Source organism: Hippocampus bargibanti, linkage group LG18 (assembly GCF_051943395.1).
Source record: "Hippocampus bargibanti isolate YZ-2025 linkage group LG18, ASM5194339v1, whole genome shotgun sequence".
NCBI classification, from domain to species: domain Eukaryota; kingdom Metazoa; phylum Chordata; class Actinopteri; order Syngnathiformes; family Syngnathidae; genus Hippocampus; species Hippocampus bargibanti.
In genome coordinates this window covers 2,117,566-2,131,755 of record NC_142751.1, presented here as the reverse complement: position 1 = coordinate 2,131,755, position 14,190 = coordinate 2,117,566, and the positions used below count along the sequence as shown (strand labels likewise).

The 14,190-nt window shown below is 43.3% G+C and overlaps 1 protein-coding gene across 2 annotated transcripts in view; it reads right to left on the bottom strand.

Moving 5' to 3' along the window:
* il11ra (interleukin 11 receptor subunit alpha) overlaps positions 1-14,190 on the bottom strand; it is a 53,717-nt gene that overhangs the window by 16,547 nt on the left and 22,980 nt on the right. The window contains exons 2-7 of one of the 2 annotated variants that reach the window (XM_089020941.1): positions 13,115-13,214; positions 4,878-4,944; positions 3,384-3,553; positions 919-1,033; positions 660-823; positions 15-178 (exon numbers count right to left, since the gene is read on the bottom strand). In XM_089020941.1, coding sequence (XP_088877067.1) covers positions 15-178; positions 660-823; positions 919-1,033; positions 3,384-3,553; positions 4,878-4,944; positions 13,115-13,214 — 780 coding nt within the window. The remainder of the gene's footprint in view (positions 1-14; positions 179-659; positions 824-918; positions 1,034-3,383; positions 3,554-4,877; positions 4,945-13,114; positions 13,215-14,190) is intronic. The other variant, XM_089020942.1, reaches the window with a different exon arrangement.

The window sequence follows — 14,190 nt, the reverse complement described above, 5'->3', positions numbered from 1 at the left end:
GTCAACATACAAACCTCTGACCAATATTGCGATCCATGCGGCCGGTATCTGATGTGAAAGATGAGAGGGAAAGCATCCCGCAGTGCCCACGAGGAGGGAAAGTTCCATGAGATAATCAGTTTATTTGGAAATCCTTCCACCTCCGTTACTAACACTGACTCCGGAGGGTCCGGTTTCACTAAAAAAAAAAGACAGATTCCCCAAAAAAAAAGGCTGAAAACAGTCAACTGCAAGATGATGAAGGGAGAGGTAAAAAATAAGTATAAGATTCAAATACAGGCATCAGGGTTTTAAAAATGTGAGTATCTGCATCATGTCACAGAGGGTACAGCAAATGCTGAAGAATGATTGACTATGTGTCTTTGTGTTGTCATGTTATTTGCTATTTACTTGTTTTTTTAACTTCAAGATGGCGCTGCGAGAGTGGCTGCCTTTCCAGCAGCTGCCTTTCCAGCAGCTCTTGTATTTTCTTTTTCTACTTCTTTCTTTCCTTTCCTCTTCCTTTCATAACTTTGCTGTGAAATGTAAATTTCTCCATTGCGAGATGAATAAAGGTACATACAATCCAATCAGGTAAAGATGTGGTAATTATGTAATTATTTCAAGATACTTCCCTCCAAACCCCCTAAAAATAACCTAAAATAAATCTGGCTACTTACGCAGCTTGTCTAATTTAAAGCGTGCGGCCGTTGACACAGACCCGAGCGCGTTTGTGGCGGTGACGTTAAGCGTGTGGATGGTCTGCCAGAAAGATGGATGCTCAACATCACAGTACTTGTGGTCCGGGTCCACCCGGCATGGCTGCCAGGCCTTTCCGTTTCCCCTAGAATAAGACAAAAAGCGTTATACCGCGGCAATTTTAAAACACTCCTCGCCAGTGGTCCCCCATCGTATCGAGTTGCAGTAATTGTCTTTTACCTGAGGGAGGCGTGATAGTCGACTGGAAGAAAGGTCTTCACCGATTCTTTCCAGGAACAGCGGACAAGAGTGTGATTAGGAACTTGACAGGAAATGCTCAGCAGCCCGGGGGGGTCTGGAACAACAACAGTCAGAAGTCATTCTTCAACCTTTGTATGGTTTAATTATTTATATTTGACTATTTTGGACTATAGGACAGGTGTGCACCATCACCAAACAATGGAAAAAAATAACCCCATGAAGCTGAAATGTCGCATAGGATGTCAAGATGGGTCAGAGTTCAAAATGTTTATTTCAGTGGGTATATCTTCCATTGTGATTGGTTAATTAATAATTAAATAATGTTTTAAAGCACTGGTGTCCAAGTAGAGGCCCGAGGGCCAAATCTGGCCCGTCACATCATTTTATTCGGCACGCAAAAGCAAATCAAACAAAAAAATTCAAATTGTCATATGTAAACCACGATAAGTCATTATTTTTTACTTCAGATTTGACAACTAGGTATTAATTACCATATTTTCCTGTGTATAGGGCTCACCGGAGTATATGGCTCTCCCCCAATGAATGGTGTATTTTCAAACTTTTTCCATATATAAGGCGCACCGGACTATAACGTGCACCTTTAATAAATGAAACAAAAGTTTTCTAAATAAAACCAATTCTAAAAGCGCCTTATAATGTGGTGTGCCTTATACAGGTAACACCCGACTTTCGACCGAGTTCTGTTCCGACCGAACGGTTGTAAGTCAAAATGGTCATAAGTCAAAATACATCGTTGTACTAAATTCATCCTGTCTACTTGATAACTAATGTTAAACAGATTCCTTACTTACAGACAGTGTATTGTAGGTGTTCAAATACCTGACATGTTTCGGCGATCCGAAACCGAAAGCGAGGACCAAGGACCATCAACAGGGATGAGGGAGCTTACATGCTCTCTACTACCTGGAGCAGCATCCTGGAGGAACGAGCGGACAGCGTGGGGCGTGGCTTGCCTGTCAGTTCTGACAGGTAGGTCACGCCCTCATAGCAACACCAGCTGAAAATGGCGCGTCACAGCAATATCCGTGACACTCTGACGAAGGCGGAAGTAGTCGCCGAAACATGTCAGGTATTTGAACACCTATAATACATTGTCTGTAAGTAAGGAATCTGCTTAACATAAGTCAAAATACATTCAAAATTTGAATAGAGACTCTAAGGCTAAATGACTCACAAACTCCCCCCTGTGGTGCCATTACAGTCGATTGCTGTGCGAGAGTGAGATGCTGGCTGGCTGGCCAAAATTGTCGTATGCGTTGCCGGCCTGCTAGTGCATTGCGGTGCCAGGCGTAGAATAAAAAAAATAAAAATAGGGTCTGGAGGTCGTGGTCGTAAGTACAGGTGGTTGTAAGTCGATCCAGTCGTAAGTCGGATGTTACCTGTATATGGAAAATATTTTTTAACATGGCATACATTGAAGGTGCGCCTTGTATATGGGGGAAAAACTTCGAAAATAAAGTATTAATCGGGGGTGCTCCTTATAAAACAGAAATAGGGTAAATTAATATTCCTGGCAAAGGTCTGATGCCACTGAATATTTTGAGGCATTGAAAGTAAAAATACATAAATACGTAATTCTTAAAAAATGGAAGTTAGCACCGTCAAAATAAAGACAGCCATTATTTGGACAAAGTTCAGAGTTCACCACGGGAACTAAAATTGGTTTCAAATGTTCTACAAATATTTCGAGGTTGTAATTTTCCAAAGATAAAGCACTTGTAGTATTACTAGGAGAGGTTTCATATACTGTGCTCAGGATTAAAAAAAAAAACCCTTTCCCTCAAAAGCGGTCTTTCTTTTGAAGGAGCCATTTCCTTTTCAAGACAGTCACAGGAAGTGGACTTTTTTTCTCCGAGGATGGCGTTGATGTGATTGCCACTGTTTCAATTTCATCCATCCATCCATTTTCCGTACTGCTTATTCCTCAGCAGGGTCGCGGGGGTTGCTGGAGCCTATCCCAGCTGTCTTCGAGCACGAGGCGGGGGACACCCTGAATTGGTTGCCAGCCAATCGCAGGGCACACAAAGACGTACAACAGTCACTTTCACACTCACACCTAGGGACAATTTGGAGTGTTCAATCTGCCTTCCATGCATGTTTTTGGATTGTGGGAGGAAACCGGCGGACCCGGAGAAAACCCACACCGGCCCGGGGAGAACATGCAAACCCCACACAGGGAGGCCGGGGTGGGACGCGAAACGGCGACCTCTGCATTGTGCTAACCATTCGACTACCGAGTCGCCTGTTTCAATTTCAAACTGTATTTTAAAAAAACAAAAGTCAAAAATCCAAAACTTTACCCCAAGTCAGGATAACCAGAAACATAATTTATCAAATAAAACAGTGCTGTTTATATTAAAACTGTCATCATAGCGCTAAAACATTTAGCGTAGCATTTTTGAAAATGACAAGCCACCACTTACAGCCCAGTCTGAGTTTGACGGAGTGAAGTAGAAGCCCGCGGTTGTCATAGCAACTGTAGTTGCCCTGGGATGAAAGGTTGACGTGTAGCAGGACTAACGATCCATACGATGTGACTTTGTGCCATGGTAACACTTGGCTGTCGTCAAGATGCCACACCACCGGGATCCTACTGGAAGAGGGGGGGACAACATGTTCTTCAGCTTCAGATGATCGTGGGGCATTAACTTGACCAATGTCGTTTCTGGCCTGGTTGTATTTCACCGAAAAGTTCTTCAACAACACGTGACGATATCAGTCAGAGCCAATGCAATTTTTGGCATGCACGTAAATTTGCAGCGTTAAATGTTTGTTGGATTGGATTGGATGTACCTTTATTCGTCTCGCAGTGGAGACATTGAAATTTCACAGCAGCAAAGTTATGAAAGGAGGAGGAAAGGAAAGAAAGAAAGAAGTAGTAAAACAAAATACAGGAGCTGCTGGAAAGGCAGCCACTCTTGTGGCGCCATCTTGAAGTTAAAAGAACAAAAAAAAAAACTACAACACAAAGACACATTCTTCAGCACTTGCTGTACCCTCTTTGTACCCTCTTTGTGACTAGAAGAAAGAGGAGAGGATCAAAGTGTCCTTGCAGAAGAGAATCAAAGTGTCCCCGCAATGGATCAAGGCCATCATGGTGGAATGTGCACGTCTACTACAAGCAACGTTGTTCAAGGTAATGATGGAATAAATCAGTGGTGGGCCATTAGGGACTGCAAAGCTTTCTCTGCTGGCCTAAAAATATCTGAATCAATCCTATTTAAGCATTTAACCAATCACATTTCAGCCATCATTTGTTACCAGGGTCACAAATCTACTTGGACGCCTTGGAGCGTAAAAAGAAGTGTTGTTGAAACAGTTGCTTAAGCTCATCAGAGTTCGAGTTGGCAACCCAAGGCCTAATGGAACGCTCTGGAAATGTCAATTTCCGCAAACTATGATTGGCTAGTCACATTATTGGCTCGTCACTAGCCAATCATAGTATCACTAGCTGCTGGTGATAAGAGCATACTGGCCAGAGCTAGCACACTGGATCGGTGGCGAGCTGCAACAGCAAATATATTGTTCTGTCGATTTAATAGCAGTTTTGTCAACCCACAACGGCTGAAGGAGGAGAAAAAATGGATTTGGTTGAAGATTTATTGTTAAAGTCATTTTCAAGACAGACCTTTCCAGAATAGATGGACATCATTAAGAAAGTTTGGACAGTTCCGAAGCTTGAAAAAATACCAAATAATAGTGCAATTTCATGGTATTATCATGAATTTACACGTTTATGGTAAAAATTCATAGAATGGAAGCCGCGGTTTGAGGGAAGATAAAAAGTAATTTTATAGCCAGTACTAGTAATAGCCTATATTTGTAATTAAAGTCGTCTTGTGATTTTTTTTTTAATTATTTATGTATGTTTTTTCCAATTACAAAACATGGCGATGGCAAGTATTGAAATTCCTTACTTAATTTGTGACTTCCCGCACTCCAGCGTCACATTAGAGTCCAAGCGCCCATACTGCACGTCCGAAACTGCAAACACAGACATAAAATATGAAGACAGTACGCAGCTTGTCTGGCAGGAACAGGCAAGTGGTCGTATTTTGTGGCGCCGTGGTCTGTGACGTATGTGTCACAGTTTACAGTAGGGACACAATAACATGACCAAAGAAGGTGAGTGAGTGGTCCTTCAGGCACAGAGCGAAACTGACTTTGACTTGCTAGTTTACAATGAGACCACTTGAAATGTTTCAACTCCTTGCGCGTGTGATCATGAAAAGGACATAAATCCGTCTCCAAATCAAAATGATCATTATTGACCAAGTATGTTAAAAAAACTAATAACCACTTTTGAAAAATTATATATATATATATATATATATATATATATATATATATATATATATATATATATATATAGAGGCTGGGTTCTGGAGGGCAAATACATCCCCCTAACATGGCTTCACCCAGAGAGAGTTTTGGCCCCATCTGGTGGAAGGCAGCAATTCAAACACCACACCTGCGGCTGATGACGGCTTGATTGGCAGGCAAGGCTTTTAAGGCAGAGAGCCTCTGAGTGAGGGCCCCGGGGAGACAAGCTCTGTTGAGAAACTGATTGCCGCGTGGAACTCATTGCCAGTTGGGACCATATGACAGGACACTGGATTCGGACCTTGCGAAAGGTGGCTAGGCTACATGAGGAGGACATCAAGAGGGGTGAGGCCTAGAAACTCATGGAAAAGAACTCCGTCTTCAGTTTCACATCAGAAGAAACTTTATTATGATTTAAATATTGGAACAGACACTATTCTTGCCTTTGTTACTTGTGAATTCCCCCCTGAAACCATTTATTAAAACCTTTGTTTTTATTCAAACCTGTCGCCCATTGCGCTCCTTGTCTTGTCCCGCTGAGATCTAGCCTCTCATGACATTACAATATATATACAGTAAAGTCTCGTTATATCGATATCGGATATATCGATAGTCCCGGTTATATCGATACTATTTCTATGCACGCACGGAGAAAATTACATGCAAACAGGGTCGGATATATTGATAGTCCCGGTTATATCGATATTTTTTCGGACTCCCTTGAATATTGATATAACGAGACTTTACTGTATATATATATATATATATATATATATATATATATATATATAAAAGAAAAAATCTTCGTCTCACCCATTTCAGCTCGGGTCCTCTACCAGAGGCCAGGAGGCTTGAGGGTTCTGCACAGTATCCGTGCTGTTCCCAGCACTGCGCTTTTCTGGACCGAGATATCCGATGTTGTTCCCGGCATCTGTTGCAACCACTCGTGGAGTTTGGAGGTCACTGCCCCGAGTGCTCCGACCACCACAGGCACGACTGTTACCTTTACCTTCCAGGCTCTCTCCAGCTCCTCTCTGAGCCCTTGGTATTTCTCGATTTTCTCATGTTCCTTCTTTCTGATGTTTCCATCACTCTGGACTGCTACATCCACGACAACAGGTTTCCTTTCCCCTTTATCTATGACCACGATATCTGGTTGGTTGTCCATTACCATCTTGTCAGTCTGTATCTGGATGTCCCACAGGATCTTTGCTCTGTCATTCTCCACCACCTTGGGAGGTGTTTCCCATTTTGACCGTGGGGTTTCCAGTCCATACTCCGCACAGATGTTTCGGTAGACTATGCCAGCCACCTGGTTATGGCGCTCCATGTAGGCTTTCCTTGCCAGCATCTTACACCCTGCAGTTACGTGTTGGATTGTCTCAGGTGCCTCTTTGCCCAACCTACACGTTGGGTCTTGCCTGGTGTGGTATATGCCTGCCTCGATGGCTCTGGTGTTCAGGGCCTGCTCTTGAGCAGCCAGGATGAGTGCCTCTGTGCTGTCCTTTAGGCCAGCCCTCTCTAGCCACTGATAGGACTTCTTGAGATCAGCCACTTCAGTTATGGTTCGGTGGTACATCCCGTGTAGGGGCTTTTCCTCCCATGATTGTCCATCTTCCAGCACCTCATCCTCTGTTCCCCATTGTCTGAGACATTCTTTGAGTATATCGTCCGTTGGAGCCTTCTCTTTGATGTATTCATTGAGCTTGGATGTTTAATCCTGGACAGTGGCTCTCACACTCACTAGTCCCCGGCCTCCTTCCTTACGGTTTGTGTACAGTCTCAGGGTGCTGGATTTGGGATGGAACCCTCCATGCATGGTGAGGAGTTTTCGGGTCTTAACATCCGTGGTCTGAATCTCTTCCTTTGGCCACCTTATTATTCCTGCAGGGTATCTGATCACTGGCAGGGCATAGCTGTTTATTGCCCGGGTCTTGTTCTTGCCATTGAGCTGGCTTCTTAGGACTTGCCTCACCCGCTGGAGGTATTTGGTCGCAGCCGCTTTCCTTGTTGCTAGTTGAAGCTTGCCATTGGCCTGTGGTATACCGAAGTACTTGTAGCTGTTTTCAATGTCTGCTATTGTTCATTCAGGGAGTGCGACCCCTTCAGTGTGGACTACCTTGCCCCTGTTAGTCACCATCCGACTGCATTTCTCCAGCCCGAATGACATCCCGATGTCACTGCTGTAGATCCTGGTTGTGTGAATCAGCGAGTCTATGTCCCTTTCGCTCTTAGCATACAGCTTTATGTCATCCATGTATAGGAGGTGACTGATCATAGCTCTGAGGCGGTATCCATAGCCTGTCTTGGCGATTATTTGGCTGAGGGGGTTCAGTCCTATGCAGAACAGCAGTGGGGAGAGTGCGTAACCTTGGTATATGCCACATCTGATGGACACTTGCGTTAGTGGCTTGCCATTGGCTTCAAGTGTGGTTTTCCACATCCTCATCGAGTTTGCAACGACGGCTCTCGGGGTCCTGTTGACCTTATACAACGCCAAGCATTCAGTGATCCATGTGTGTGGCATCGAGTAGTATGCTTTCTTGTAATCAATCCAGGCTGTGCACAGGTTGGTAAGTCGTGACCTGCAGTCTAGTGTGACTGTTCTGTCAACCAGTAGCTGATATTTGGCACCTCTAGTATCTCTACCAATGCTTTTCTGTGCTTTGCTCATGTATTGATCCATGTGTACACTTATCTTAGCCACAATGATGCCTGACATGAGCTTCCATGTTGTGGATAGACAGGCTATTGGCCGATAGTTGGAAGGAACTGCACCCTTTGAGGAATCCTTCATGACCAGGATTGTTCGCCCTATGGTTAGCCATCCTGGGTGTGTCCCATCCATCAGCAACTGGTTCATTTGTGCTGCTAGGCGCTCGTGGAGTGTTGTGTGTTTCTTTAGCCACAAGGTGTGGAACATATGGATAGCCTGGACGGCACCATACGGCCTGGTGCCGTCCAGTTCATACCTGAGACTTCATACCTGAGACTCTTTCTTGTTTGTCTGCCGCTGTGATGGTAAGGGAGTTCTGTTCAGGGAGGTTGCTGTGCTCCTCTTTCAGAGTCACTGCTGTTATGTGCACTGCTTTGTGCACTGCTGTTATGTGCGACCTCCTTCTCCCATATGCCTTTCCAGTATCTTTCAGTTTACAACCTTGGAGGGTCTGCTCTGCTGTTAGAACCCTGCCACTGAGCGTACACTTTCGCAGGTTGTGTTGCAAATAGCCTGTTTATTCTTCGGGCCTCATTCTCTTTCATGTACATCTTTAGGTGACTGGACAAGGCCTACAGCCTTTGTTTGGCAGTTTCGAGTGCTTAAGGTATGGTTATCTGCATGTACGTCTTGGGTGTTGGCCTTTTAGTCACACCTCTCTGGGTCTCCGTCAATTGACTTACATCTTTCCGAGCCACCTTGATCTTAAGCTCCAACCGTCTTTTCCATGGTGGGTCACGAATCTCGTTGCTCTCACGGTTGCTCTTGTAGTCAACCATCTCTAGGATCACTGATGCTGAAGCGTATATCAGCTCATTGGTTTCCGTGATCGTTCCGGTCGGGATCGCTCTCAGTGCTGCATTCACAGTTTCCATTAGACTTTCAGGTGGTACTTCACATAGCCGTTGGAATCGTTTGGACTGCACTGGACTCAGGGGATTCAGTCCAATGTAGAACAGCAGTGGGGAGAGAGCGTCACCTGGGTATATGCCACATTTGATGGACACTTGCGTTCGTGGGTTGCCATTGGCTTCAAGTGTCGTTTTCCACATCCTCATCAAGTTTGCAACGAAGGCTCTCAGGGTCCTGTTGACCTTATACTTCACAAAGCCATTGTAATCGGTTTCTTGGTGGCCCAGTTCTTGCCGTGATCTTATCTCTCAGGTCAGTTGCTGCCTCGGTCAGCATTTCATTCATTGGGGCTGGCTTCCCAATCTCATCATTCATTGGGGCTTGCCTCCCAATCTCTGGTCTAATCTCTTCCTCTGATCTGGCAGCCTGGGGCCCTTCACCTTGGAATTTGTGTTGTACCTCATCCATTTCAAATTGTGACAGCAATTGCCGTTTGTGGATATTGGAACACTGAGCTACTAGTCGTTTCATGGTCAACCGTGACTGTGGGTTTCGAAGTAACCATTCAGCCCCCATTCAAAGTAACCATTCAGTCCCCAATTAGCCCCCATGTAACCCCTCTGACTAGGGTTGCTTGAGTAGTAGCATTTCAAGAGAGACATGTTATCGCATCTCGTCCATGTCCGCTTCGTTCCAGTAGCCCATTTGTCATCAAGGTGCTCATCTATCTATCTATCTATCTATCTATCTATCTATCTATCTATCTATCTATCTATCTATCTATCTATCTATCTATCTATCTATCTATCTATCTATCTATCTATCTATCTAAATTAAAAAAAATAATTGCCTCACCCCCCATGGGTGGTGTCTGTACCCCCATTTTTAGCTCGGGTCCTCTACCGGAGGCCAGGAAGCTTGAGGGTTCTGCGCAGTATCCGCGCTGTTCCCAGCACTGTGCTTTTCTGGACCGAGATATCCGATTTTGTTCCCGGGATCTGTTGCAACCACTCGTCGAGTTTAGGGGTCACTCGCCGAGTGCTCCAACCACCACAGGCACGACTGTCACCTTTACCTTCCAGGCACTCTCCAGCTCCTCTCTGAGCCCTTGGTATTTCTCGAGTTTCTCATGTTCTTTCTTTCTGATGTTTCCATCATTTGGGACCGCTACATCCACGTCAACGGTTTTCCTTTGCCCTTTATCTATGACCACGATATCTGGTTGGTTGGCCATTAGCATCTTGTCAGTCTGTATCTGGAAGTCCCACAGGATCTTTGATTGGTCATTCTCTACTACCTTGGGAGGTGTTTCCCATTTTGACCTTGGGGTTTCCGGTCCCTACTCCGCACAGATTTTTCGGTAGACTATGCTAGTCACCTGGTTATGGCGCTCCATGTAGGCTTTCCCTGCCAGCATCTTACACCCTGCAGTTAAATGTTGGATTGTCTCAGGTGCCTCTTTGCACAACCTACACCCTGGGTCTTGCCTGGTGTGGTATACCCTTGCCTCTATGGCTCTGTTGTTGAGGGCCTGCTTTTGAGCAGCCAGGATGAGTGCCCCTGTGCTGTCCTTTAGGCCAGCCCTCCCTAGCCACTGATAGGACTTCTTGAGATTATATACATACATACATACACACACACACACACACACACACACACACGCACACGCACACACACACACACACACACACACACACACACACACAAGTGTGTATCCCAAAAATTAATTTCCCATAGGAAACCATTAAAATGAGAATAATCTGTTCCCAGGTCTCCATAAAATATAATTTTCAACTAAATAAGCCTTAAAACTACACACATTATACCTTATTCTATGTATAATAGATGTGCTATTGTATTGTAATGAAAGAAATACACTGCACCGTCTAATAAAGTGACTTTGTTTACATTTATGATGGTCGTTGATGGTTCTTAATTGACACCTGTTGCTTTCTGACTTGTAAGGTCTTACGAAACTGAGGCATCACATTATCATTCATCATGGTGATGATTCTCTTATACACAGTCTTTTCTGGATGGAATTGTTCAATAAAAGCCCGCACATCATTCCACTTTGCCAACATTGCCTTGATGCGCTCACTTGGTGCTGCAGCCATCTCCTCCTCCTCGCCCTCAGATGACAACTCCTGAATGGCTTGCTTCTACTTGTCCTCTTGAAGTCAAATCAAATCCTGTGTGTTGAGGACCTCATTATGGTCAGCAACAAGCTCCTCGATGACATATGTATCCACTTCGAGTCCCATGTTCTGTCCAATGGAAACAATGTCGTCCAAAACAACAGAGTCATGAGGATCAAATCCTTCAAAGTCCCTCTCAAGGATGCATGCGGGTCACCAATTCTTCCATGCTGCTTTCAAGGATCGAATGGTAACATCATGCCAAGCCTTTTCTATCAGCTGAACACAATGATACACATTGAAATGGTCCTTTCAATAATCCCTAAGGGATAGTTCGGTGTCATTAGTCACGTGAAAGCCTTGAGTAAATAAAGCCTTTGTGTAAAGCTTTGTTGTGAAGGATGGTAGCAATGGTGGACTTAGCATATCGCTTAGCATAAATCAGACAAACGCATACCTCATTCGTGTTTCTCAATGATCTCCTTCTTCTCCTTGACTGTAATTTTGTTTTGTGACTTCTTCGGCTGAACACGAGCCTGTGGTGGGGTCTTTTTCGGTCCCATAACAGCAAAACTATCCATAAAAAAATCGTTGAAGTCGATCGATGTGTGCATTCAGTGAAAGGGGGTGTGGAAAGGTAGGCTGATCGGTCGTGTGCTTTGGTGTTTTTCCGCCGAAGATTACTCCACCAATGTTAAGCAGATTCCTTACTTACAGACAGTGTATTGTAGGTGTTCAAATACCTGACATGTTTCAGCGACTACTTCCGCCGAAACTTCCGAAGGCGGAAGTAGTCGCCGAAACATGTCAGGTATTTGAACACCTACAATACACTGTCTGTAAGTAAGGAATCTGCTTAACATTAGTTATCAAGTAGACAGGATGAATTTAGTACAACGATTACTCCACCAGCCGTGGTGGGGTGGTGCTCCATGTGGATCCCGAAAAGTAGTGCTTATGCCAAGGTTTAATTTTCATAAATTTAACGTTCGTAAAGCGAAAATTTCATAAGGCAAGGTGTTCGTAAACCGAGGCCCCACTATATATATAGACGCAGATCGGGTCGATTTTTGTTGCTCTACCCACAAATAGCAGTCTCTAAGCATTCTTTCTGCGGTTGTACGCGTGCCTTTTTGTGTGTGCACCATATGCGATTGTGTGTACTCTTCAGGGTCGTGCAGAGCCAGTTGCTTTGAATGTGTGTATTCATGTTTATTGGCAGCCAAGCACATTATTCCTCAAAGCCACAGCGTTCCACTCATATCTGATTTTGCCTTTGGCAGAAGGGTCGCAGCACATGGAGGGGTACCCACCCCCACACCCCCGCGCCTACACACACACACACACTGAAAAATAAACAAATAAATAAACCTTCATGTGTAGTTTAAGTACATGCCTCCACATGCGCAAATAAACATTTGCACATGCGTATAGAGTATGTAAAGGAGAGTTGCATATCTTTGTTGAAATTAAAGAAACTCTAAGGCACAAAAAGTGGAAGGGGGGGTGTAGGGTTACGGGAATGGGTGAAAAAAAAACAGCATCAATTTTACTCAAAGGGCTAAGGGCCAGTATTCTGGATTAATGAAATGAATAATCGAACCTCAACTTGGCTCCGACAGAAGACACACGGAGAGAAACATTGAGGAGGCATTACAAAAAAACTAAAAACATCTCTGAGAAAGACGTGCCACGTCAATTTCTCAAAAACACATTCCCATGAAACCGAGTACCGAAAAACACATTGACAAGAAAAGTCTTGTGCGATGCTAACTGGAAAAAAAGTGTGAATTTAAAATAGACTAAATATGTTTGGAGGGGAGAATCCTAAAAGTGAACTAAATTGTGACTGCCTAACATGAAAAATGTATTTTTTCTGCGTCATTGTTTCATGGTGATTCTCCTCCAGCCAAATCATACAGTCTAACCAGTTGTTTTCTTCAAAATGCTCAGTGTTGCCGCCCGCTTTTCTTGGAAACCTCCTTTCATCGATATGCGTCAAAATGGTGCAAAATAGTGTCCTTTGTATACGAGCTTACGACATATGAAAAGGTTCAAAAATATATTTTTCAACATGTGCTTCTGATCAAAAGGGAGGTGCGTGTCAACTCAAAGTGTGTGTTACCTTCATTGGTCCAAATCTGAGCAGTACTTAGACACCGTGTCCAAGATAAAAACCAGATGACGGTCAGACTCCCAGGGCTGGACCAAAGACCTGCTGGCATCTGAAAAGTCACATATAGTAGAATCACAAAGATTGCGAAGACGTTATATAACTAGATATATAATCAGATAGATAAATAGAAAAAAAAATATCATCCAATAGATAAAGAGATAAATAGATACACAGATCGATACATAGATACATAGATACATAGATAACTAGATAAATAGATAAGCAACTAAATACATAAATAAATACATAAATAAATACATAAATAAAATAACTGAGCAAAATACGGGATAAAAATAAATCAATACATAAATAAATGAATACATAAATAGATCAATAAATACATACATAAATAAAATAACTGAACAGAATTTATTTAAAATCGCATTTTCTGTGTAGCTTTATTTCTTGCTTCTATTTATAAATAGATTTTATTAATTATTGTGTTTTTTTTTCTATGCTTGTCTGTGACTGTCCTTGAGAGCTTTGAAAAGCGCTTGAAAATAAAATGTATTATTATTATTATTATTATTATTATTATAAATACATAAATAAATAAATACGTCGGTTCCATCAAAGCAGAAAAAAATATTTTCTATTTCCTGTTTTTCCATTCCACAACTCATCTGACATCTAACATCCAAGTTAAGAAGAGCACAAAAAAATTGAGAAAGCAGTGTACGAGTTGAAACTCTGTAAATCTTTGCGTTGCGGTTTGGTGTTCTGGCGTAGCGGCGTTACATTTCACAACGTTGGCAGTGTCACTTCTCACAGCACACTCAGCAAATTCAAGTTTGGTGTGTTTACATTCCTTCTCCTCTTCCAGCCATGCCACCTTACTTTGAGAGCCTCAGGAAATGGGAGACATTCTGTGTCTGCAAACCAGCTGCAACGCTGGACTGCATCACATTTGAGAAGTCAAATGTGATGCAGATACATTCAGCAGTCAATTTATTGGCCATCAAAAGATAACTAAGGTTGGGAATAATTTAATGGGAAGCAGGAAATGTCAAAGTAAATAAATAAAT